Source organism: Erythrolamprus reginae, chromosome 2 (assembly GCF_031021105.1).
Source record: "Erythrolamprus reginae isolate rEryReg1 chromosome 2, rEryReg1.hap1, whole genome shotgun sequence".
Classification (NCBI taxonomy): Eukaryota; Metazoa; Chordata; class Lepidosauria; order Squamata; family Dipsadidae; genus Erythrolamprus; species Erythrolamprus reginae.
In genome coordinates, this window is record NC_091951.1 from 157,318,938 (window position 1) to 157,345,802 (window position 26,865).

Sequence of the window (26,865 nt, forward strand, 5' to 3'; positions counted from 1 at the left end):
TCTCTGTCATAATTCAAATAATTATATAATATATAATAATTATATATTATATAATGATAATAATTATATTAATTAAATAAAATTGGGGGTTGGACTCGATGACCTAACGGTCCCTTTCAACTCTATTAATAAATAAATAAATAAAAAACAAATAATTCCCTCAACAGACTTTTTACTAAATCTGCACTTCTATTTCTACTAGTTTTTCTCATCATTCCTATCATCCTTTTCCTCCCACTTAGGACTGTATGACTGTAACTTGTTGCTTGTATCCTAAGATTTTTATCAATATTGATTGTTTCTTCAATCCTTATTTGACCCCTATGACAATCATTAAGTGTTGCATTACATGATTCTTGACAAATGTATCTTTTTCTTTCATGTACGCTGAGAGCATATGCACCAAGACAAATTCCTTGTGTGTCCAATCACACTTGGCCAATAAAATTCTATTGTATTGTATTGTATTGTATTGTATTGTATTCTATTCTATTCTAATTCTATCAATAATTATTCATTAGAGCTTCAGAATATGACTATGTCTCAGTTCTAAACACATTTGTTCTTTTTTTTCACAATAAAACCCAGATGCACGTGTAGTTTTCTCTCTTCACTTTATCCTTACTTTATCCGCACCAGTGTCTGAAGCTGGTTATGTCAAGTATAGACGGAGGAATGAACTGTTTGCAAGCACTATAAGATCTACCAAACAGAGCAACCTGCTAAACAGTGTGCAAGATGTCAGGATTGAGGGCCAAACAATGTCTCAGATCCCTCACAATTCCATCAGGATTCATACACCACATTAAACCCTAAACCTAGGCTAGCAACACAGCATTCCTTCACTTATATGCTAAAGCCCAAGCAAACAAATGAGATTATGGTTTTATGCGATGGCTGGGTTCATACAGTATGCTAAGAGATAGAGAGAGAAACTGGGAACCACAGCATCCTGAGCTATAAATTCCATAGGCCCGTTTAGCTGCATTGAATATGTTGTGCAGAAGCATATTAGCTGTGCCAAGAACATTGTGAAGTGCATTGAACACATTCAGCGATATGTTTTATGGCGTGTGTATACTACCCTAAATCTGCTTCTGAACTGTTATAATTTGGCCAATCTAGAACCCTAATTTACAACGTGTGTGTGTGTGTGTGTGTGTGTGTGTGTGTGTCTCAAAATCCTTGCCATTTGACTATAAATTACTAAATAAATGTACCTATAGATTCCAGTTAACAGTCTACCAATCCTAGAGTGAAGTTTTAAGAAAGTGATTTGCCTAAAAGTAAGCAGAAAGTCCTATGGCTAAGTAGGAATTTGAACCTAGTGTTTCCCAAATCCAGCACCCGCATTCCCCCTTCAACCTTCCCCTTCCCCCTTTGGGCTTTCCAGCTTCTTGCTTCCTTCTCTGCAAGCAATGGCCTCTGCGGGATCCTAGGAAAAAGCAAGAGCTAGATTCTGCTACGAGATTCAGGAGTCCTGCAAGATCCCTAAGAGAGAAACCCTTGCCCGTGGATCTGGCTTGATTCAGACCTTACCTGCATAGAATTCAGGGCCATAGACGGCACCCACTACAGGGTTCAGCTTCCAGCCTGGTAACAAAGAAGGAGGAGGCAGTCAGAAAGCATTGCTCTGCCCACTCCTCCTAAACACTCCCTAACAGGAGAAGTAATAGCATACCAAGAAATGGAGGAGGTCCTATGGTTGGGCAAGCCCAGATATGACACAAAGCCACATATGGATGCTCAGTTCACATAGAAACATAGAAGTCTGACGGCAGAAAAAGACCTCATGGTCCATCTAGTCTGCCCTTATGCTATTTTCTGTTATTTTATCTTAGGATGGATATATGTTTATCCCAGGCATGTTTAAATTCAGTTACTGTGGATTTATCTACCATGTCTGCTGGAAGTTTGTTCCAAGGATCTACAACTCTTTCAGTAAAATAATATTTTCTCATGTTGCTTTTGATCTTTCCCCCAACTAACTTCAGATTGTGTCCCCTTGTTCTTGTGTTCACTTTCCTATTAAAAACACTTCCCTCCCGGACCTTATTTAACCCTTTGACATATTTAAATGCTAACATCATCTGTTAGCATGGTTTTTTTTTTTGCAGGCCTTGCAAACATGGAGTATCTGGGTAGGCCTGGGAAAGTTCAAGCCTGAGGCAAGATAACATGTAGATCTAGATATGCCGGCTGGCACAATCAAAACACATTTTTGTCTGCTGTCGAAACTCCCTAACGTTACTCCCTAAAGCTTTGTCTTTGCACTTGCAATGTTATCAATGATAGACAGGTCTTGGGATATTAGTTACCACGTCATGTAAAACTGTGCATGTACATAGCTGAAGCAGCATAGAGATAACATTCATTATAAGAAATCTGGGTGAAAAATAAAGTTGGCTTCATTCGCTCCTACAAGGTCTCTGCCTATTTTTCAGCCCTTCTTCTCCACCCTTCAGTCCTAGGCTCATTAGGCTTTGAAGTGTTTCCCTCTGGAGCGGTTGCTTTAATAAGTTGGGTGCTCCCCTCGCCACCATCTCTGTTTCCAAAAATGCAACCCAAACACATGCTTTGCATTTTTGGGGAGACACCCGCCACCCCCACCAGAAGTCAGAACACCTCCCCACCCCCAACCAATAGGGTGGCCTGGAGGAAAACAAGGCTGCCCCCTTGCCAGGAATGCCTGGCTCCGAACTCACTTCACCCTCCCTTCCTTGTTGCATTACCGTTTGTGTAGGGATTAGCTGCCTTTTTGTTTGTCATGACCCGTGCAGTGGCATTGTTGACCTGTTGAGAAACAAGCATCAGGTTACTGATAGACTTTGGGGGGTCCAAGTGGACCTGGACCTCAAGCATTCGAAAGGCTGATGAAGGTTTCTGTCAGATCCTCCATGATTTATGGGTCGATCATCCCAAACAAAGGCAATTTGCTTGCCGTGCTACAGTTCACAACATCTTGGATTATTAAGCCTACTGAGTCCTAATCTTATAGCTCCTTCCTAGGGTGCTGGCCACAAACAGGAGGGCAAAATTAGAACCACGTGGGCTTGTTGCAAGGGGCCACTGCTGAAACTCTGTCTTCCCAGGGTCGTGTTCACAGCTAGCATGCGGGGCCCTGCACAGGCAGTTTTCATGCATACTAGAAATAGTAACTGGATAGGCTAAGCCAGTGTTTCCCAACCTTGGCAACTTAAAGATATTTGGACTTCAACTCCCAGAATTCCCCAGCCAGCGGATGCTGGCTGGGGAATTCTGGGAGTTGAAGTCCAGATATCTTCAAGTTGCCAAGGTTGGGAAACACTGGGCTAAGCAATGCAGACAAGATGAGACCTAAGAAATTAAACCAGTATAACAAAAGGGTGGGAGTTCCAGCAGAAGAGAGTGTCAGGGCCAACAATGCAGCACCATCTCTCAACCTCACAACTCTTAATGAACCAGAGATCCAGGGGTCATCTTCAGCTAAAGGGCTCAACGGCTACCAAGAACAACATTCTTTTGCAGAAGATTCTTTTGCATCTATTCTGCAGCCTATTCTGAAATTGCTCTTTGCACTTCCTTTTCGGAAGGCCAAAAAAATCAAGAATTCCTACCGGGTGACCATTGCACAGGATGACTTAGGTCCAGGATTTCTAGAAGCTTGGGGACATTATAGCTCTCTTCCTTCCCTTAATATTGTCTGAAATGACTGTGTGTAGCAGATTCTCGGTGGAGACGTTCCGCCTCCCTTCTGTATCCTCCCCTACCAACCAGACTACGGGAATCAAAAGCACAGGGCATGCAACATTCACTCGCCCGCCTGCTTGTCCTGGCTAATCCCAGAGACAGATATATAGATAGATTATAAATATATATACACTGCTCCAAAAAAATAAAGGGAACACTTAAACAACACAATATAACTCCAAGTAAATCAAACTTCTGTGAAATCAAACTGTCCACATAGGAAGCAACACTGATGGACAATCAATTTCACATGCTGTTATGCACAACTTTGTACAGAACAAAGAATTCAATGAGAATACTTCATTCATCCAGATCTAGGATGTGTTCTTTGAGTGCTCCCTTTATTTTTTTTGAGCAGTGTATATATTAAAGGGTTGTGTGATGCGGTTGCAAGTGTGAGGCCTAATGCCCGACGCAAGAGCAGGCAGTGCATTGGTTCGCACCTCAATTTTGCGTCCCTCTACGATGGTGCCGTTCAGCTTCTCCCGTGCCCGATCGGCATCTGCACTAGTTTCAAAAGTTACAAACCCAAAACCCTGTGAGTGAGGGAGAGAAAGGAAAAAGGAAAGAAAGAGAGAGAGAGAGGGAGAGAGAGGGGGGGTTGGGGAGGGAGAGAGGAAGGGGAAAGGAGAAAAGGATGAAGAAAGGGAAAAAAGGAGGGAGGGCGGGAGAAACAGGATAGAAAGAAGGGGTGAGTAAGGAGCAGCAGAGAAAAGAGGCAGGATGTGAGCTTCCCAAGCCACCCTAAAGACCGGGCGAGGGGCGGGTGGGGAAGGAGCGAGGACAAGGGAGGATAAGGACTGAGTGGAATAAGAGGAACAGGACGAGATCTGCATCACCACTTCATTAGGGCAATACGACCCAAAAGGACTGCAAACGTGTAGGATTATCCCCCCCGCCCCCCGACTATTGGCTTTAGGTTGATATCATCCAAGCTAGAGAGACACAGTGGCCCTTCTAAGGGCCCCATTGTGCCCCCTCCAGAATGCTCAACCATGGTGGGACATTCGCTCAGCTTCTGTTCATTTTAGCTCTTGCCGTCAATAACGGAACAGCAGGAGTTTTAAGCCCTGAAAGGATTTCCCAAGTTTCTTTCAAACTTAAAATACCTGAATTATCTCCTGGAACCAAAATTCAATAATGTTATTTTCATGTCTATTATGGGATAGAAGAAACAGCTACACGTTTCCTCCAAACCTTAATATCATGTTGCCTTAAGTAGCATGTTGTGTGATTTTATTTCTCTCCCTCCCTCTAAATCTCTGGTTAGAGCAATTTCTAATCTCACCATGAGAGGGTGATCTTTTTCTGCATTAAATTATACTTTTAGGGATGGTTTTATTTTATTTTATTTATCTGTGAAAACGTGAACAAGATATTAGGTATGGTATAAACATAAACTGGACGTTTTTAAGCAGATGTTGGATAACCATCTGTCTGAAGCAGTGTAGGGTTTCCTGCCTAAGCAGGGGGTTGGACTAGAAGACCTCCAAGGTCCTTTCCAACTCTGTTGTATTATTATTATTATTATTATTATTATTATTATTATATTATTATTATTATTATTATGTCAGTACAACACAGCAAACGAGATCACTATACTGGATTTCATATTTCATCACCAGTCGGGCATTTCCCAAGCACCTAGGACTGCGTGATGTAGTGGCGAATTATGTTTGCCCATCCCAGTAAAGCGGCCTTTTGCAATTGACAGATGGAGATTTTGTCAATTCCGATGGTTTTCAAATGTCCGCTGAGATCCTTTGGCACTGCACCCAGCGTGCCAAGTACCACTGGGACCACTTTCACTGGCTTATGCGAGAGTCATTGCAGCTCGAATTTTAGATCTTCGTATTTCACTAATTTCTCTAGCTGCTTCTCCTAAATTCTGCTGTCTCCTGGGATTGCGATTATTATTATTATTATTATTATTATTATTATTATTATTATTAAACAAAAGTAAGTAGGTATGGGTAAATTTGGATAATAGGACAGTAGGACAGGGACTGTAGGCACAATGGTGTGCTTATGCACCTGTCTTACAGACCTCTTAGGAATGAGGGAAGGTTGACTGCAGACAGTCTAAGGTTAAAGTTTTTGGGGTTTGGGGAAGAAACCACAGAGCCAGGTAGTGCATTCCAGGCATTGACCACTCTGTTGCTGAAGTCGTATTTTCCGCAGTTCGTGGCGGACAGTTTTTCCTCTTTCTATAGGACTCCAGATCTAGAACTGCTTTGGCTAATTGTGTTCAACCAGCACGACTGAAAGCTAAAATCTCAACCTGTCGTTCTTAAATCTAGAGTCACCGGGCTTGAAGGGATGGTGAGGAAAGGGGAGTTAGAAACCAGGAGGCACCCTGTGGCAGAGAAAGGAAGTGGTAAAAAGGCAGGGATGCAGAACGGAGGAGACAGACTGGCCCCTGGGAACACCCATCTACAGGGACATTTGGGTTGCTGTATCAGACACCAACATGTTGAACCCACCTTGGAACCACGCTCATTGAAAATGATCTCAACATCCAGGATCTTTCCAAATTGCTGGGGGGAGAAAAAGAGGGACAGGGGAAGGGGGGAAGAAGGAGAGGTGAAAATGGGAGCGGAGACATCATTCCTTTCCATCCTGGCTTGGAAAACCCTTGTGCTTTGATTTATTCCCAAAGGGCATAGCATGCAGACACCTCTTGAACATCCTTCAATATCAAATACAGGCAATTCTGGTTTATAAAGTACTGTATTTTTTTGGAGTATAAGACACACCCTTTTCTTCCCTAAAAGAGGCTGAAAATTCAGGTATGTCTTATAATCTGAATGCAGTTTTTTCCAAAGCTTCCCCCCCCAGCCCCAACTAGGTGCTAATAATCTTCCCAGCTCTTATCTTGCAGGTTCTTTCATTGTTACTGTCTGTGAAGAATGTTTTCCAAGCCCTTAGTCTTTGCAGAATTTTTTTCATTGCTCTTAACTTGCTCCAACTAAGTTTCTTTCCAGGCCTAACCAGGTGCTAACAATCTTCCCACCTCTTACCTGCTTGCAAGCTCTTTCATTGTTACTCTCTGCTAAGAATGTTTTCCAAGCCCTAAGTCTTTACAATTTTTTTCATTGCTCTATTTGCTCAGAATTTTTCTTTCCATCCCTAACTAGGTTCTAATGATGTCCCCAGCTCTCAATGGCTTGCAAGTTCTTTCATTGTTACTCTCTACAAATAAGGTTTTTTTAAAGCCCTAACCAGGGGATAAAATAATGTGCTGAAGCTGACCAGACTAAGGATGCTAGCCAGATGAATACCTGGTAAGCAGATTCTTTCCCCTATTTTCCTCCCAAAAATTAAGGTGTGTTTTATACTCTGGTGAGTCTTATACTCTGAAAAATATGGTAGTCCTCGACTTATGACCTCAACTGAACCCAAAATGTTGTGCTGTGAATTGAGACATATATAATTGGGTTTGTTAGGGTCATGGGGTTTTATTTATTGTTGTTGTTCGACCTCTTTTTATTATTGTACCATTGTATTGTTTTTATTGTTGTAAGCCGCCCTGAGTCCAATGGGATTGGGTGGCATAGAAGTAGAATAAATTACATTAATTGTCATAAATGCGCACTGATTGTGAGGTGTCCAGTTACGGTCCCATAACTACGAGGATGCTTGCAACCGCCCCAATTTTGAAGATCAGTCTTAAACCTACTCCCCTCCTCCCCCCAAATTTGCAGTCTACGGGTATTTATACCCACAGACAGAAAGAACTTCTGGGATCTACTGCCAGACAGATGCCGCTTTGTTTACAGTGGCTGCTAGGAAGCATCAACCCTGGAAGCATAGGAGATCTTTTCTGTGTGATGCAATAATGCAGAAAACATCTCTCGTACTCCCATATAAGAAGAGCCATGCTGAATCGGGCCAAAATCCATTGAGTCCAGCATTCTGTGTCACACAATGGCCCATCAATTGTCCGTGGGGATCTTGAGCAGAAAGAGAAGGCAAGACCCTCCCTTTCCCTTGACCCCCAACAAGTGGTACTCAAGGGCATCCTGCCTGGCTCAACCAACATAGAGGCGGCACAAGGACATACGTTTCAATAACCACCACTTGACATCCATGAATCTGTCTAATCCTGCGTTGAAGCTATCAAGGCTGACAGCTGTCACGACCTCTTCTGGAAGTGAATTCCATAAACCAACGATCTTCTGGGTGAAGAAATATTTCCCTTTATTTGTCCCCGCTTTCTTACCTATGAGCTTTAGGGAGTGCCCCCTCGTCCTAGTACGGTGTGATAGAGAAAATAATTTTTCTCTATCCACCTTTTCTATCCCATGCATGATTCTATACACTTCGATCAAGTCACCTCTTAAACGCTGTCTTTCAAGGCTGAAGAGATGCTCAGAGAAACAAGTTTAATCCTGCTTGAACCCTGATCCCCACAAGACCTACAGAGCTCTGTGGGGGTCAGAGGGAACAGAGGAGTTCCTGCCAAAAAGGAATGAAGGCAAGAAGCGGGCACTTTAGCTAAATGGACAATTAAAAGATGTAAGAAGAGTATATAGAAGCCGTATAAAGATTTAAAAAGTAGCTCTGACAACATTTGAACCTCAACCCTGCTAGCTTTGATTGAATATTCACTATCTTGGACTGATTTGCTGAATTTATCAATGGTGCCAAGTGATACTCTGTTTTAACCATTGTTTGTGTTTTAAAAAAAATATATTTTATTGATTTTTGCACATACATAACACAATACAATGGTTTGTAACCATTGTTAAGTCACCCTAGTGGTTGACCGAAAACATTCAACAGCAAACTATGTTTTACAAACCACAATGCCAGGTTCACACATCACACAAAACAACAAAAAACCCTGATTTAATTATAATGTGAAAGACAGAGTGAACACAGCCGATTCCTTTCCAAGAAGAAAGACCACAGCTCTTTTGTACATTTCTATTTTTATTTAGCCCAGGGAGGTGAGAGACTTACCCCAAACATTTGCCGCAGATCAGGGTCCCGGAAGCGGAAAGGGATGTTGGAAACGTGTAGCCGCTTAGGCTGCTGCTTGTCCGAACCATTATCTGGTAGGTGTAGGGTCTGGCTGTCTGTCTGCGCTGCTTCGTCTGTCTGCTGGTGGAAAATAAATACACTGCTCAAAAAAAAAAGGGGGGAACACTTAAACAACAGAACATAACTCCAAGTCAATCAGACTTCTGTGAAATCAAACTGTCCACTTAGGAAGCAACACCGACTGACAATCCATTTCACCTGCTGTTGTGCCCATTCAACTTTGTAGAGAACAAAGCATTCCATGAGAATATTTCATTCATTCAGATCCAGGATGTGTTCTTTGAGTGTCCCCTTTATATTTTTTGAGCAGTATACATTAAAGCACCGTTGTGATTCTTTCTCGGTGTCTGCGTGTGCAGGGTGGGGCAGGGAGGGCATCGTTGCTGCTTGTGAAAGGCAGATTTCAAAGGTATGAAAATGAATCCAGCTGGATTGGATTTGGGGCAATTAAGCTTTTCAGCCTGCAGGCTTATTAACTTCCCTGGGTTTAGTATGCAATCCATTCTTCTGCTGAAGACTGGGGTTCATTTTTTTGCAAGTCCCGAGTCTACGGAGAGGGGCAGCATACAAATCCAATAAATTATTATTATCATTATTATTATTATTAAGTCTTATTCTGCAGTGCTGGGGGAGGAGAGAGCTGGAACCATTTCTCTGTTTAAAGCACTCATTTTTTTGGGGGGGGGAGGTTTCCTTCTGTTTTTCCCCCACCCCCAAATCCACCAGCCCAGATGTCCTCTCTGCCTGGAAAGCAGGTTGTTCTGGATACAGCTCTGAAGCCACCTCCTTCCATCATACAGGGTCCCGCTTCCATTCTTTGGTTTTGCTTCTTACGCCCCCATTTCTGCAGATGGTCTGAACTCGTTGCTTCATTTTAGCCCCCCTCAACATTTCCCCCCACCCCTTGCATCCCATTTCCCTGTTCCTCTCCCTTCCCCTGCCTAAGATAAGGCCAAATTTTGGGGTCTTCATGCTGCAGGGTCCCCCTGACCCTGAGAGGCATTTGGGGATATGCATTCTCATGAAAGTGATGTTACTGGATTGGCAACTTTTAATGTCATCTCAAGACTAGGTGTCTATCTCGTGGTTTGTTTAGCTATGGCTTGCTCATTAAAAAATGAAGCCCTGGGTCTACCCAACACTCAAACTATAAACCATGACTTAGGTGAGCGGAATACAGCAAGCCAAACACAAAACAAATCCCATTATGGTTTAGTGCAATGTGAGAAACCAGTCAGGGAGCGGTGGCAATATGCTGTCACTTAGGGACTAAGAATGTGAGCTGTGAAACCAGAAGTCCATAGTTCAACTCTTTAATTTGGTCTCAGACCAGCCACCATTCTTCAGCTTCAAATTCATCATTTATACCTCCCAGAAACCAATACAATCGCATAGGGTTGGCTTTCTCCAGGTCCCGTTGACTAAGCAATGCAGGTTCGTGGGGCCATGAGAAAGGGCCTTCTCTGTGGTTGCCCCAGCTCTATGGAATCAACTCCCCCCGGATGCCTGTACTGCTCCCACCCTACTGGCCTTCCAAAAGGTTGTGAAGACCTGGTTTTGCCGGCAGATCTGGGGGCGGTGATTGCCACCATTTGTCACGGCCGAATTGGATTTGATTTGGTATGTATGTTTGTTTTGATTGGACAGTTTTATAGGGTTTTATAATGGGGTTCTACCGTTTTTGACTTTTTTTTTACCATTGTATTGTATTTTATATTGTTGTAAGCCGCCCTGAGTCCCATGGGACTGGGTGGCACAGAAGTCAAATGAATTGAATTAAATTGAATTATAAAAAATAGGGGCCGTAGTCTTATCTCCTCTACGTGGGATAGCAATATCATCACCCGAGAAAGTGGAATAAGAACTAGCGTGGACCCAAACGCACAGGCTCCGGGAAAAGGAGGCATTGGCTCTATCCTGGGTTTGAATGTATTTCTGCACACAAACACACACACACACACAACTAGGCGGGGAGGCCGAGCTCACTCGCAGAGCTGCGTGGTGGCGAGCAGCCAGCCTGGCACTCAGGGATTGAGGAGCAGCTGGGAACTGCCCACTCAGCGCTTCCTCGCCGAGCTGCATTACAACCACATCACTGGCACGATAGGACTGGCGAGCGTCCAAGCAGGTAGATTACAAGTGATTAGGGACACAAAGGGAGCCAGGAAACTTAAGTGCCGGGCCACAAGCGCCCCTGGGGGTATAGCAGGGTGCTAGAACCGTTCCTCCCTCCGCACCAGCCTCCTGCTGTAGAAGAACTCTTCATTATTTCCACCCTGCTCTCTTTCAATCCTTTGCTTTCTCTGGGCCAGGAGTGGGTTGCTACCAGTGTGGTGGTGGGCTGCGCAACGGTAGCGGATGCCAGATTGCGCAATTTGTGTGTGACCGCTCCAGTGGGCAGTCCTATGGGAGCTGCCATCTTTCCCCCCCTATTTTTTTGTATTTTTTCCTTTGTGCGCATGTGCAGAAGCAAAAAGGGATGTGCATGCGTGTGAGATTTGGGTGATTTCACACACACGCGCATATCCTCACAAGATTTTTGTTTCCTGCACATGCGCAGGAGCAAACACATGCGGGGGCACACACACGAGACAACCAAAGCTGTGCACGCAGTACACTGGTAGTGGCAGTAATAGCAAATCCGCCTAGTGATGGGATACCAACATTTTTACTACTACACTGTGGGCGTGGCTTATGCACTTTCTTTCAACATCTTTCAGTGGAAATTGGGTGCTTTGGGGTCGTGCTCCATTTTCGCTACCCCACTGCATTTCCCCCATCTGGGCAATAGCCCACCCCTGAATCTGCCCCTTCTCTGGTGGAAATGGAACAAGGCCAAGCAGACAAACCAGGAATGGAGGTAGAGAGGGAGGGCATTGGATGTGCTATCTATAATGCAGCCTCTCAGTCAATGAATCAACAAGTCCATTTTTTCCAACAGAAATGTCCTCTCATCTAATTTGATACATCTTCCCTCAAAGTTCCACCCGTCCACTTTGCGTTTTCCCAGGAGAGGAACCCCCCTTTTATTATTATTATGATTTGAGTTGCAGGTCATCTAGTCCAACCGTCTGCTGGTGCAGGAAACCCTAAATCCCACTAGTCCAATAGCAGTCCAGCCTTTTCCTAAAAGTCTCAAGTGTTGGAGGTCTCACCACCTTCGCAGGCAAGCCGTTCCACTAGCTCAGGGGTCTTCAAACTCGGCAACTTTATGGACTTCACCTCCCAGAATTCTCCAGCCAACTCTGCTGGCTATAGAATTCTGGGAGTTGAAGTCCACAAGTCGTAAAGTTGCCAAGTTTGAAGACCTCTGCACTAGCTGATCACTCACACTGTCCGAAAGTTCCTCCTTATTCCCAGGTTGAATCTCTCCTTGGACAGCTTCCAACCATTGCTCCTTGTCTGTCTCTCTGGTGCTTTGGAAAATAATGTGACCCCCTCCTCCCTGTGGCAGCCTCTCAAGTATTTGAAGACTGCTCTCATGTCCCCCCCTGGACCTCCTCTTTTCTCCTTCTCCATTGGATGCCTACTTCCCTGAATTGCCCTACGCTGCCCCCCCCCCCCATGCAGGCAGGCTCAACAGCAAGTCGGGCCCTGTAGGGAAAGTCTCTTACCGGTACCGTTTGTGTGCCTGCTATGGACTGCGTGCTGGCATCCGTGCCGGGCTGTTCGGAGTGGCTCTGTGCTGGGGTGTAGAGCGTCAAGGCATGCTCGGGGACTGTGCTCTGCCCCGAATAGTCCTGTGCCGGATGCGGGTGGGGTGGTGGAGGGACATACTCTGGAGGGATACCATTCTGTGGAGGGGGTGGATACGTTGCCGGGGGATAGGGCTGAGCCATTGCGTCAGGCGGAGCCGTGGCGTCTTGATTGCCCTGCACAGAGAGAGAGAGAGAAAGAGAAAGACAAGAGAATGCTCCTTATTCATGGCTGACAACCTCAAACCTGAACCTTCATCAGCTCCTCACTCTCTGTCCAGCCGCCCAGGTGAATTCCAGTTAATCTTCCCATAACACAAGGCAGTTAAGTATTGGCTAAAACAGTAATTGCTTCCAACACCAAGGCAAGAGAAAGGATGCTATCAACACACACCTTTTATCTGCCATAGAATTGCTGGACATCATTTTATAGGAGCAGAGTGAAAGCAGTGTACACAGGGCGATAAAATCTCCAGGGTAGATGTGCCCATCGTTATTCTAGTTTTCAATGGCTTTGATTAGAGTCTCATTCTCTTTCTGGGAGAATTAGAGACATAAAAAGCATCTCACTGAAGGCGAGTTGGAATTACAAGGAACATAAAAATTAGGTGTAGGACAAATAAAAACCGGCTCTAGATAACCTGCCCAGAAACTTCACGGAACATCCAAAAGTGTATTTCTTTCATAGCATTCTTCTTTCGTGTATATTCTGAGAAACAGTTAGCTATTTTTAAATATATATATATATCCGCACGACAAATTGCAACAGCTACCAACTTATATACTTGTACATCTGAACTGCAGGTACATCACCTGGACATCCATGGACTTAAGCAGAGTAGCAGTTTGTCCCCTGATACAGTATTTGTCTTTTAGAAATGGAAGAAAGTAAAACGGATGCTGGGTGAAAAAAGGGGAGATTGGAAAAAATGCCTCTAGGACAGGTCCAACTTCATGCTTATCCCATCTGAAAGGGAAGTAAAAGGGCCAAGAAAGCTGAAAGATCTTTGTAAGACATAGATCGATAGATCGACAGATCGATAGATCGATAGATCGATAGATAGATAGATTAATAGAGTTGGAAGGGACCTTGGGGGGTCATCTAGTCCAACCCCCCCATTCAAGCAGGATGTGTTTCTGTATATTAAAGTAAATAATTCTATCTATCTATCTATCTATCTATCTATCTATCTATCTATCTATCTATCTTTCTTTCTTTCTTTCTATCCATCCATCCTTCCATCCATCCATCCATCCATCCATCCATCCATCCATCCATCCATCCATCCATCTGATTTATATGCCACCCACTCCAGGGCAGCTTACAACACATAAAAAGAACAATATAACATCCTAAATCCAATTAAATTAATCTAAAACCCCAGGTTATCTTGATCAAAGGTCAGCCCAGGGGTGTGTAGCAGGCAGGACGGGCTGGAACGCAGTTCCACCAGCAGAAATGAAGCTGTGTGCCCAGCTCCAGCTGACCATCCCCCTTCTCATCCTCCTCCTTGGAAAGCAGCAGGGAGACCAACACCTGCAGTAGTTGCAGGAGGCCCATTTCCTTCCCCATCTTTTCTCAACAACTGATTGGCATCCATTTGCCTAGCTGCCCAGCCTGAGGCAGGTGGCGACGCAGGAAGGAGAGTGCAAATTGTCACGCCAGAGAGCGACACTGGTGAGGTTGTAAGTCGAGGACTTAACAGTTCACTTGAACAATGATGATCGTTCAAACCACTCCCACCTGGTCACATGGCCATCAAGCCACTCCTACCCAGTCACATGACCATCAAGCCACACCCACAAAATAAGCCACACCCACAGTGTGGCAGTAAAAATTTTGGCTGCCCATTATTAGATCAGCCACATTTCTAAATGTTAGGCCTACTAAATTCAAACATTATACTTTCAAATGGAATAGGAAATGTCCTTCCATGGGGCAGTCACAGAATAGAATAGAATTTTATTGGCCAAGTGTTGGACACACAAGGAATTTGTCTTGGTGCTCATGCTTTATGTATACATAAAAAAAAGATAAGTTCATCAAGAATCATAAGGTACAATACTTAATGGTAGTCTGGGTACAAATAAGCAATCAAATCATATTAGGAACCAGTCAATATAAATTGTAAGGATACAAGCAACAAAGTTACAGTCACACAGTCATTTGTGGGAGGAGATGGATGGGAACGATAAGCAGATTAATAGTAGTGCAGACTTAGTAAATAGTTTGACAGTGTTGAGGGAATTATTTGTTTAGCAGAGTGATGGCATTCAAGGGAAAAACTGTTCTTGTGTCTAGTTTTTTATTGGTTAAATTAAATTAAATTAATTAAAAGTATTGATTTGAGATGAGCTATTGCAGTTTTTTAAAAATTATTTCTGCTATTTTTGCCCTTCCTGCCTTCCAGCAAAAATTGAACCTACATGCCTCATTCTCTTATGCATAAAATTATTTATTCAAAATTACTGATATGTCATAGCATTATCAATACCCCAAACTGGCCCATCTTCCTGGTTTAAAAAGGGAAAGGTATTCTGAACTAGAGAAGAACATGGCATTTGCCAAATGATAGCAACTCAGTTTCCTAGATACTGCAATGAAAAGTTAGAAAAGAAAAACAAACACTACAGTGTGTCAGATGTCTGTGATTGCTTCTACACTAGATATATGCTTAGTGCTGCCGAGACACTGTTTTTCCACAATTTTCTGGAAGGGGAATTAAAATCAAAATTCCAGGGAGCACCGTATATACCACTATATTATCCAAAACATATTCTTTCACCATTTGGATTTTTCTGTAATGTTTTACTCAGAATTAAATCCCATTCAAAAAGGTCTTTTTCAAGATTCACGTTTTTTTAATCCAGTTTACACATCCTTACCATTAAATTGTTTTTTTTTTAATTTATGACTGCCCTATTTACATATATCCAATTTATTGACCCCCGAGAAGCCTCTCTTAATTGTTCCAGACGCTTTAATTACTGGTTTTGAGCAAAGAAATCATTTAAACCACCTCCTGCCCTATGGGAACAAAAACTGATGCTGAGACCATTAAACAAAGCTATTTATCATCACTAACTGGGTATTCATCATTGGTTTCTTGCCCCCACCCCGAAAGAAAACTATAGGTAGTCCTCAGCTTACGACACATTTGAACCCAACATTCTTCTTGCTGAGTGAGACAGTTGTTAAGTCAATTCTGCTCTATTTTATAACCTTTCTTGCCACACTTGTTAAGTGAATCAATGCAGTTGTTACATTGCTAACGCGGCTTCCCTCCCTTGAATTGCTTGTCAGAAAGTCGCAAAAGAGGATCACATGACTCCGGGACACTGGAACCGTCATAAATGTGAGTCAGTTTGCCAAGTGTTTGAAGTTTGATCACGTAACCGCGAGGAAGCTGAAACAGGCGCCAAGTGTGTGTGTGTGTGTGTGAAAAACCGTCATGTCACTTTTTTCAGTGCCGTCGTAACTTTGAATCGTCATTAAACGGAACTATTGTAAGTGGAGGACTACCTGTAAGGTTTTGCGAAATGAGCCTCTCTGTAAGGGCAGAGTACACCCCTTTCTTCGCTAAAATAAATAAATAAAATAATCTGAATAGCATTTTATTTGTTCCCATAGGGCAGGCTGTTGCTGTAACTCATGGAGGTTTATCGCCCCTCACCTCACCCATCATAAATTATATGCAGAAAGAAAAGATCATGGCATGCCAACATAGAATATACTAAACTGTAATGTCCTGGATGGAGGGAGTGAACTAATCAACAGCACTTTCAGAAAGAGGGAGAAAAGGAAAGTCTAGTTCGAAGGAATTCAAACAATTCCTAATAAATTTTCCTTGACCTAGGCTATTTTTCAAATTTTAGTTACAAATTAACCCCCATCTACTATTTTAATATGCCTAAATTTATGCTCTGCTCAAATGTTCCTTAAATAAATTTTTGAATAAAGTTATTGGACTATAAATCCCTCGGCTAGCCCTAAATCTTAACATTGTAGTGCTTGTTAATGGATATAATGTCGAGGGAGAACTGCTCAGCGAGGAGTCAGGAATATTCATATACATATGGACAAGGATTCTGGTGGCAGATTCTGTATTCCAAGTCCTGACAAAATGCAACTTGGTTCATCTTGAACATTTGACAATAAATAAAGACCAAGCCGGTAGAAAATTACACCATCTATAATAGAAAGAAACGGTCAGTACAGATAGATAGATAGATAGATAGATAGATAGATAGATAGATAGATAGATAGATAGATAGATAGATAGATCGATCGATCGATAGATAGATAGATAGGAGTTGTGTTGGATTGGGCCAAGTACTGTCCAACATTCTGGGGGGAATCATAGAAACATAGAAACATAGAAGACTGATTCCCCCCAGAATGTTGGACAATACTTGGCCCAATCCAACACAACTCCTATCTATCTATACTGACCGTTTCTTTCTATTATAGATGGTGTAATAAATCAGAATTTAATGGGGATACCACCAGCAAGACATCACATACAGCATCAAGTACAACAAAAAGGCAACCCGGTTGAATTGTCTGTTCACTCTTATGGACACAGAAATCAAAATCCATGACAACATGAGTCATTTGGAAGAGATTCCCAATCCTTCAAATCCCACGAAAGTCCCCAAGCTTGGGTTGACACAGTCACGTCAATCGTCATCAGGGATTTTCAAGTTATGATTCACACACGGAAGATGTTTCCACCTTCTCTGCCTGATGTTAATTGTAACCGATTGCTGCTCTGTGTCTCCCACACGGTGCCAAAAAATCAGCCACTAGTTACCACTAGAAATATTCGATGGGAATGTGACTCATGTGCTAGGGACAGCTGGTGTGAAGGCTCATTTTCAGGTGAACAGGCATCACGTAAGCCGTATTATTTATTTATTATTGGATGCACGTCCCCCCCTTTTTTTTGGTATTGTTCAAGATCCTTCTGCCTCCTATTTTTCCTCACAACAACCTTCTGTGGTGGGTTGCGAAAAGTCCCCCTCCATATCAAAAGAACAATTTCTCCCATATCCTAGTGCAGTGATGGTGAACCTTTCTTTTCCCTTGGATGCCGAAGGCGTGTGTGTGTGTGTGTTTGTGTGCTATTGCGCATGCGTGAGTGCCTACACCCATAATTTAATGCATGGGGACAGCGAAAGTCTGTCTGTCTGTCTGTCTATCTATCTATCTTTATTAATTAATTAATTAATTAATTATTAAATTTGTATGCCACCCCTCTCCATAGACTCGGGGCGGCTCACAGCAATAGTAGAACACAATGTAAAATACAAATCTAATACAGTGGTACCTCATGATATGAACCCCTTGTCATACGAACTTTTCGAGATATGAACCCCCGGTTTCAGATTTCTTTGCCTCGTCTAAAGAACCATTTCCGTCTTACGAACACGAACCCAGCTCCGTGGGCTCTCTAATTGTGCGTGCGCTAACTTACTGATGCAGGGATTCTCCTGCCTTGAGACTACCCCGATGGGATTTCCCATTCGTTTCCCCGCCCTATTCCCTGCCGAAAATACAAAGACGGGCTGCCAGCGTGTTCCCCCTGCCCCCACCCCTTCGCCGTCCCTGTCTTCCTGGGCGAAGCACTGGGGAGGGAGGCAAGCCGGCCCCTTCTGCTCCTCCCCAGCGATGTTAAGAAAAGTTGCCCTGCTGCCCGTGAAGGGTCATGAGCCTCCCGTTCCCTCCCCCCTGCCCCTTCGCTGTCCCTGTTTTCCTGGCCGAAGCGCTGGGGAGGAGCAGAAGGGCTGGCTTGCCTCCCTCCCCAGCGCTTTGGCCAGGAAGGCAGGGACGGCGAAGGGGCGGGGGGGGGGGGAGAGAATGGGAGGCTCAGGACCCTTCAGGGGCAGCACGGCAACTTTTCTTAATAGCGCTGGGGAAGATGTCTCAGTTCCCCCGTGCCTGATGGCAGAGGTGGGTTTTAAGAAGTTTACAAAAGGCAACGAGGGTGGGGGCAATCCTAATCTCCGGGGGGAGCTGGTTCCAGAGAGTCGGGGCTGCCACAGAGAAGGCTCTTCCCCTGGGTCCCGCCAGCTGACATTGTTTAGTCAACGGGACCGGGAGAAGGCCAATTCTGTGGGACCTAACCGGTCGCTGGGATTCATGTGGCAGAAGGCGGTCCCGGAGATATTCTGGTCCAATGCTATGAAGGGCTTTATAGGTCATAACCAACACTTTGAATTGTGACCGGAAACTGATCGGCAACCAATGCGGACTACGGAGTGTTGGTGTAACATGGGCATACCTACGGAAGCCCACGATTGCTCTCGCAGCTGCATTCTGCACGATCTGAAGTTTCCGAACATTTTTCAAATAGCCTCATGTAGAGAGCATTACAGTAGCCGACCCTCGAGGTGATGAGGGCATGAGTGATTGTGAGCAGTGACCCCGGTCCAGATAGGGCCGCAACTGGTGCACCAGGTGAACCTGGGCAAATGCCCCCCTTGCCACAGCTGAAAGATGGTTCTCTAATGTAAGCTGTGGATCGAGGAGGACGCCCAAGTTGCAGACCCTCTCTGAGGGGGTCAGTAATTCCTCCCCCAGGGTAATGGACGGACAGATGGAATTATCCTTGGGAGGCAAAATCCACAGCCACTCCGTCTTATCCGGGTTGAGTTTGAGTCTGTTGACATCCATCCAGACCCCAACAGCTTGCAGGCACCGGCACATCAGTTCCACTGGACATGGGGTGGAGATGTCCAACTGGATATCATCTTCTATCTATCTATCTATCTATCTATCTATCTATCTATCTATCTATCTATCTATCTATCTATCTATCTATCTATGCCACCCTTCTCCTTAGACTCAGGGTGGCTTACAACATGTTAGCAATAGCACTTTTTAACAGAGCCAGCCTATTGCCCCCACAATCCGGCTCCTCATTTTATTCACCTCGGAAGGATGGAAGGCTGAGTCAACCTTGAGCCGATGATGAGATTTGAACCGCTGACCTACAGATCTACAGTCAGCTTTAGTGGCCTGCAGTACAGCACTCTACCTGCTGCGCCACCCCAGCTATCTATCTATCATAAATCAATCAAAATCAATCAGTCAGTCAGTCAGTCAGTCTGTCTGTCTGTCTGTCTGTCTGTCTGTCTGTCTGTCTGTCTGTCTGTCTGTCTGTCTGTCTGTCTGTCTGTCTGTCTGTCTGTCTGTCTGTCTGTCTATCTATCTATCTATCTATCTATCTATCTATCTATCTATCTATCTATCTATCTATCCGACTTCTATGCCGCTTTATCCCAAAGGACTCAGGGCAGTTTACAAAAAATATAATACAGATACAAAAAAGATACAAAGCAATAAGAAGTCGAATGTAATATCTAAAACTAAAACCCTGTAATAAAAACCCATTTGCTATAAAAAAAAACCAGTCATAATCACATGCATATACACCGTTTGTACAGTTTGGCCATGAAAGATGTACAATTCATGGCCCCCAGGCCTGCCGGCAAAGCCAGGTCTTCATGGCCTTATGGAAGGCCAGTAGGGTGGGAGCAGTATGGACATCGGGGGGGGTAGTTGGTTCCATAGATCTGGGACAGCCAGAGAGAAGGCCCTCCCCCACCTTTCTGGAGGTCTGAAACAGCTGATTTCCCAAAAACCTGGTAGGCCCGTTTTTCACCCTCCCCAAACTCCAGAGGGGAAAAAAGCCTTCCCCCATCCTCTCAGCAACTCTCCTGAAGCCAAAAATGACCTTCCAGAGCCTGGACTGGCATGCATAGGCACATTGGAGCAGAGCTAGGGTAACAGCTTGCGTGCCGGCAGATAGGGCCCTGTTCGCCATCCCTGTCCTAGTCCAACACCTTAACCACTGTGCCAAACTGGTTCTCCAACCCGCATCCCCAGAGCCTCGCATTCTTAATACCCTGCACGGAGCCATCCTCCTCTGCACATACACTTTCTTTCACTTGCCCACCAACACAGCTTCACACCTGACTGCTCCCCACGCCCCTGCCTCCTTTCCACCCCTTCTCCCTTGCCTTGTGCTGACAAATAGCCACCCAGCCCTCTGCTAAGAGCCCAGATTCCGCATTCAGATGCTTTATAGCTGTATACCAGAGTGCCTTTCTCTCTCTCTTGGGATGAAATACATCCACAGCTCCTGGAGCTGAGACAGGCTCTTTAATTGTGTGTGTGGTTAATTTATGACAAGGCAACATCACAGTGGGACAGGCTTGGGCAGGCAGGCTTTCCTTGCTTGAAGAGAGAAACCTTTCCGCCCCGGGCTCTGTCTTTAGGCTCTTTTATTCCCAATCACACCCTGGAGGATGCAGCAAAGCTGTGACAGTGAAAGTTGGGCAGGGGGAAAAAGCCATTTCTGAACCTGCAAATTGTTCTGTTACTCCTTGGGGTTTGTTTTTTCCCCTGCGTGGAGTCAGGCTTCCTTGGGAATGGGGAAATAAGGAAAAGCAGGTGCTAATATACATTTAGGAAGGGCTCCTGGCAGCACCCTTAAGTTATTTTATACTAATCGTGCTATACACTGGAGAAGAAGTAAAGGACTTAGATGACTAAGCTCAATGCTTTTACAGAAAGCTGATCTTAGTGGCCCAAATTAGCAACCTTCACTGGGGAGACACCTTTAATACCGGAGACATTTTCCCTTTAAAATTTATGTAGCTTTCTGACCACCTACCACCCACTCCTTAGCCAAGGAAAACTTATTCAGGCAGAAATAATTGGTCCTTGAAGCTCTCCAGGAGACCATGTCTAAAGCAATGACCTCAATAAAGGCATGTATAGAAGGGAACTCCAGCAGATAATTAGGTCTCCATCCCTGGGTCCAAGGGAGGCAGCTCTATTCCTTTCTTCAAGCTTGAATAATTCTTCTCTCAAAGTGCTGGCAGTTCATAATGTCTCTGAAACCCAGAGTCTCAAGAACATATTCTAGCGTTTGCGCACATCTGCATAACGTTCTGTGTTTCCAGAAATTCTCCCCTGAGAGAGGGAGGGACGGCTTCATATAAACTATGCAGAAAATAATTAGGGGGCAGGAAGCAGACTTTAGGCTGAGGGGAAAAAATGCAAGAAGACCTATCCACTAAGTTAATTGATCAGCTGAATTAGGTGGCCCGAAGCAAATGAATTCCTGGTTCAAATGAGCTCCTAAGACAGAGACAGGGGAAGAAGAGGGACGAAACATGTGAATGCGTGTGCACTTGTACGCATGAGTGAATAAAGGTTGTTCGATCCTATTACAAACTAATATTCAGGCATCTTGCTTAACTCAGACTTTGTGGGAGCTCTCCATGGTACTAAATCTCAATAGCCTAATGCAGGGGTGTCAAACGTGATGTCATTGAGGGCTGCATCAGGGTTGTGTTTGACCTCAGGGGTCTGGGTGGGTCTGGGCAGCTCAACATTACTCAGCACCTGTGCTGACCGGGGTGGGGCTAGGGGATGTATTGTCTCCAGCTCAGTTTTAGGTTGTGATGGCCTCTTGTAGCCCTCTGCCAGTGAAAACGGAGCTTCGTGGGACAGATCTAAGCATCCCACAGGCTGGATCTAGCCCGCAACCCTTGAGTTTGACACTCCTGGCCTAATATGTACTTTACCACAATTGACCAAAATATCTCCAAACGTTCCACTCTGAAAATGATAGTAGCAGTCCATTTGATGGGATGGTTTTAGCACCTAAAGAGACTCAGGTTGATAGTCACATACCATCAATTAGTAACCCTGGACCAATCACTTCCTTTCAGTCCAATCTACTCATAGGGTAAACACTGTGATGATAAAATGAAGGGAGATCCTATATAAATGACCTTCAATCCCTACAGGAAAAGTGGAATATATGCAAAGGTGGGCTGCTGCCCAGACTGGGGGGAATGCAGTGGGATAGCGAAAATGGAGCTCCACCCCAGAGCATCCAATTTGCACCAAAAGATGTTGAAAGAAAATGCCGGGCATCCTCTTTGGGCAGCCTCTGCATTCTTCCTGAAAGCATTTAAAACCCCCAAAGCCAGTGATTCTGCTACAAACAAAAGTGTTTAGGAAATGTATGAGGAGATAAGATCTGGAATTAATTCTATGTGATGTGGGTTTCTGCCTCCCCCTCCTTTCCGAATGGCTATAGTATTCTCTAGAACAGAGGTCTTCATAGCTGGCTGGAGAATTCTGGGAGCTGAAATTCACAAGTCTTAAAGTTGCCAAGTTTGGGGACCCCTGCTCTAGAAAATAAAATGAATAATCCTTAAAACCTAATGTTTTGCCAGAAACCTTGATTTTGTTTGATAGTCTGCAGGAAGGAGGGTTAAGAATGTTATGTGGAATGGAACATTTTGGGATATTCACTTAGGCTGTGAAAGTAGCAAGGAACATTTAGATTGTTGCCTTTGAGTAAATGATTATTTTGTGAGTGGCCATTTTAAGCACCTTTATAACAATGCTCAAAATGTGCTTTGAAAATTCTAAGTGAGATGTTTCTGCCATTTCACTGTTCCATAGCTGCTCACTTCTAGGATGTGGGTGAATTCAATGACCTCCTTGTTTTGAGTCCATTGATATGGGTATTGTTTTGAGGTTCTTGGAAAATCCTTGGTCAAGTCACATGATCGTCAAGCTACTCCCACCTGCTCCCATGGCCAACAAGCCACTCCTACCTGGTCACATGACCAGCAAGCCACACCCACAAAATAAGCGATGCCCACAGTGTGGTAGTAAAATTTTTGGTAGTCCTTCATTGAATATATGTCTAACAAAGCAATAACAATGGCAGCTAAATCAGTAATAAATCAATCTGGCTACCAGATTGTGTTCCCAGTTATGTTCCTGTGCAATTCCCAGAATTCTTCAGTCGGATGGGCTATTGCTGAAAATTCTCAGAGATTAAGTACCGTATATATAGATACTGTATTTGAAAGGCACCCTGTTTTGTGAAAAGCTCGCTGACTGAATCCCAGAGACCCACGCTGCCATATATTATACCTTTCAATTACATTAAGAAAATTTCTGAATGGTTAATTTGTTAAAGGCGTTTGATATATACCAAATTGCATTCCATTGCTTAAATATTTTGTTATACCGGAAAAATGCAAGGAGGTGGCAGCCGAAGGGCCATCAAATATATAAGCCGTACATTCCTCTGGATGGCAGCAACTAGTTTCCCGTGAAGGCAGAAGGTGTTTTATTTTCCGCAGATGACAGCTGAAAAAAACAACAACCCACTCCTCAGCCACTGAAAATGTTATCCACACTTGAGCTTTATCCCACTATTTTCAGCTCTCCAACTCCTGGTGTTCCCAGCAAAAATGGCACTTAGGGGGGCCACTCTAGGAGACACATTTGCTATATACCAGGCCCCCAAACTTGGCAATTTTAAAACTTGTGGACTTCAGTTACCAGAGCTGGCTGGAGAATTCTGGGAACTAAAGTCCACAAGTCTTAAAGTTGCCAGGTTTGAAGACCTCTGTTATATATGGTAGTTGAAAGGTGCCATATTGGTAAGGCTGTCTTACTTAATGCCTGCAGCAAATAAAAACTTGTCATTCTGTTGTAAAACATACTTGATGTCCTTCGAGATATTTCCCCCCTGAAATCTTAGAATCAGAAAATGCTGAAATCTGCCACATGATCTATCTTATTATAGATTCAGATTTACTTTTCAAGACCAAGGCCCCTTGTGACCATGGTGCAATTAAATGGCGCTATTTGGAAGTGAATCTAACAAAGTGAGCCACTCCGAGTCCACGGAGAGGGGCGGCATACAAATCTAATAAATTAAATCAAATTAAAGTCCAAGAAGTGACTGGAAGAACACTGGGTAGGTCTTCATAATATAGGCAGAGAATTTTGTAAAGCCTCAAAAGGAATGAGTTTCCTTCTCAAATATTTTTTCACAAAATAAATATTTTTATCTGGCTCCTATAATGGGAGAGAGATAGGGTAAGAGGTAATTAAGATTAGTAATTGTGAATGCTCCAACACTGGAACTTTTTAAAAATAGAGTAGAGTAGAGTAGAGTAGAGTGAATTCTTTATTGGCCAGGTTCAATAACCATCTGTCTGAAGTAGTGTAGGGTTTCCTGCCTAAGCAGGGGGTTGGACTAGAAGACCTCTAAGGTCCCTTCCAACTCTGTTATTACATTATATGAAGAACATCATCTGTAGAAAAAAAGAAACATGGCTTCCATGGCTTTTGAAGCCATAAGCCTTGAGTTAGATAAGAGTTACATTCCTGTCTTAAGATTAATCATAGCTGTATCCCTTTTATGCTGCTTTCTTCACACGGAGAGATGGAAAGAGAAAAAGGCCTGCAGTGAAGACTGATGGAAGACACAATTTCGACATATTATTTTGGAATGAATCTGAGCCCTAGTGGTGTTTAAAGAGGCATATTGTGCAGTACTATGAAGTAGGTGACAAAAATAAGGGACCAACAAAAAGTGGCTTTAATGCAGATTATTATATAAGGGATGTTTTTAACACCCAGTATACATCTTGGTATCATTCTTGTTATCTGCATATTCCAGTTTGAGGAGTCCACTGACTGTAACGGGACTATAAAAAGACAAAGCTACTGGCAACAGGTATGGCAACCTGGTTTAGAACTTTGACTCTGGAGATGTTGTGGTGGTGAATAGTTTCTAACTTTTAGAACTGATTATGAATAGTAAAGGAACCAGGAAAGACTAACGTTTGATAGGGTAGGGGAAAAAAAGACCTTGAAAAAGTCAATCAGATGCTGTGCTGGGTCTGTATACACAAAGAACAGAATTATACAAGAAATAATGCTTACCCTGTGATATTCCATGGAACACCAGACTCCGAAGAAGTAGAATAGAAATGTATTGATGCTTTTGCACTTTGGTGTTGGGGGAAGCCTCTTGGGGATAGAAGAATTGGCCAAGAAAACGAACAAATGGATCATGGAACAAATCAATCAGAGTTCCCACTTAAGGGACAAATGCCAGATTCAAATGATCATATTTTGGCCACGTTATGTAACAAACGGACTCCTTTGAAAAGGTTACACTCTTGGGAAAGGTGGAAGCAAAGAGGATGACCAGCAACAAGGTGGATGGAATTCAATTACATTGGCAACTGGATTACTAACAGAAAACCAGGCTGGGGAGAAATCATCCTGAAAAGTCAATGTGGTCACTTAATATTGATATCTTCCTGATAAAATACGAACAATCTTCCAGGTTTTATGGTGCTGCCTTCTGTGTTTGCATTTTTAATGAACTGCTTCTGGCTTTTGTTGCGCATTTATATATTTGTGTTGCATGCAATGTGGTACTCTGCCTGAAAGTGATACAGGAATGTTTTAAATAATTATGGTTATTATCCAGATTTTGTTTAACAACAACAAAAAAAGAGTACAATGCCTTCAGAATATGTTAAACGTATTTCAATTCATGGATTAGGTGCTGGAGTCAAGGAATTCAAAATCCAAGGCAGACCTAAAGGAAATGTTACTCGTTACAAGAAGGCCTGGGTGCTGCTCTTATATAATCCCTTATATAATCCCTTATATAATTCCCATCTATCTAATCTACTTAGTGGGGAAATCCAAATTTTCTTATTACCGGTTCTGTGGGCGTGGCTTGATAGGTGTGGTGTGGCTTGGTGGGCGTGGCCCGGTGGGCATGGCAGGGGAAGGATACTGCAAAATCTCCATTCCCTCCCCACTCCAGGGGAAGGATACTGCAAAATCTCCATTCCCTCCCCACTCCAGGGGAAGGATACTGCAAAATCTCCATTCCCTCCCCACTCCTAGGGGAAGGATACTGCAAAATCTCCATTCCCTCCCCACTCCAGGGGAAGGATACTGCAAAATCTCCATTCCCTCCCCACTCCCAGGGGAAGGATACTGTGAAATCTCCATTCCCTCCCCACTCCTAGGGGAAGGATACTGCAAAATCTCCATTCCCTCCTCACTCCAGGGGAAGGATACTGCAAAATCTCCATTCCCTCCCCACTCCAGGGGAAGGATACTGCAAAATCTCCATTCCCTCCCCACTCCAGGGGAAGGATACTGCAAAATCTCCATTCCCTCCCCACTCCAGGGGAAGGATACTGCAAAATCTCCATTCCCTCCCCACTCCAGGGGAAGGATACTGCAAAATCTCAATTCCCTCCCCACTCCAGGGGAAGGATACTGCAAAATCTCCATTCCCTCCCTACTCCAGGGGAAGGATACTGCAAAATCTCCATTCCCTCCCCACTCCAGGGGAAGGATACTGCAAAATCTCAATTCCCTCCCCACTCCAGGGGAAGGATACTGCAAAATCTCCATTCCCTCCCCACTCCAGGGGAAGGATACTGCAAAATCTCAATTTCCTCCCCACTCCAGGGGAAGGATACTGCAAAATCTCAATTTCCTCCCCACTCCAGGGGAAGGATACTG

At 43.9% G+C, this 26,865-nt stretch overlaps 1 protein-coding gene across 6 annotated transcripts in view; it reads right to left on the reverse strand.

Annotated features, from left to right (window-relative positions):
* RBFOX3 (RNA binding fox-1 homolog 3) overlaps nucleotides 1–26,865 on the reverse strand; it is a 99,783-nt gene that overhangs the window by 12,768 nt on the left and 60,150 nt on the right. For 3 of the 6 annotated variants that reach the window (XM_070740171.1, XM_070740170.1, XM_070740167.1), the window contains exons 2-6: nucleotides 12,390–12,647; nucleotides 8,695–8,835; nucleotides 6,213–6,266; nucleotides 2,733–2,793; nucleotides 1,540–1,593 (exon numbers count right to left, since the gene is read on the reverse strand). In XM_070740171.1, the coding sequence (XP_070596272.1) occupies nucleotides 1,540–1,593; nucleotides 2,733–2,793; nucleotides 6,213–6,266; nucleotides 8,695–8,835; nucleotides 12,390–12,647 (568 nt within the window). Of the gene's footprint in view, nucleotides 1–1,539; nucleotides 1,594–2,732; nucleotides 2,794–4,172; nucleotides 4,266–6,212; nucleotides 6,267–8,694; nucleotides 8,836–12,389; nucleotides 12,648–26,865 lie in introns of all 6 variants that reach the window. The other 3 variants (XM_070740172.1, XM_070740169.1, XM_070740168.1) reach the window with 2 other exon arrangements.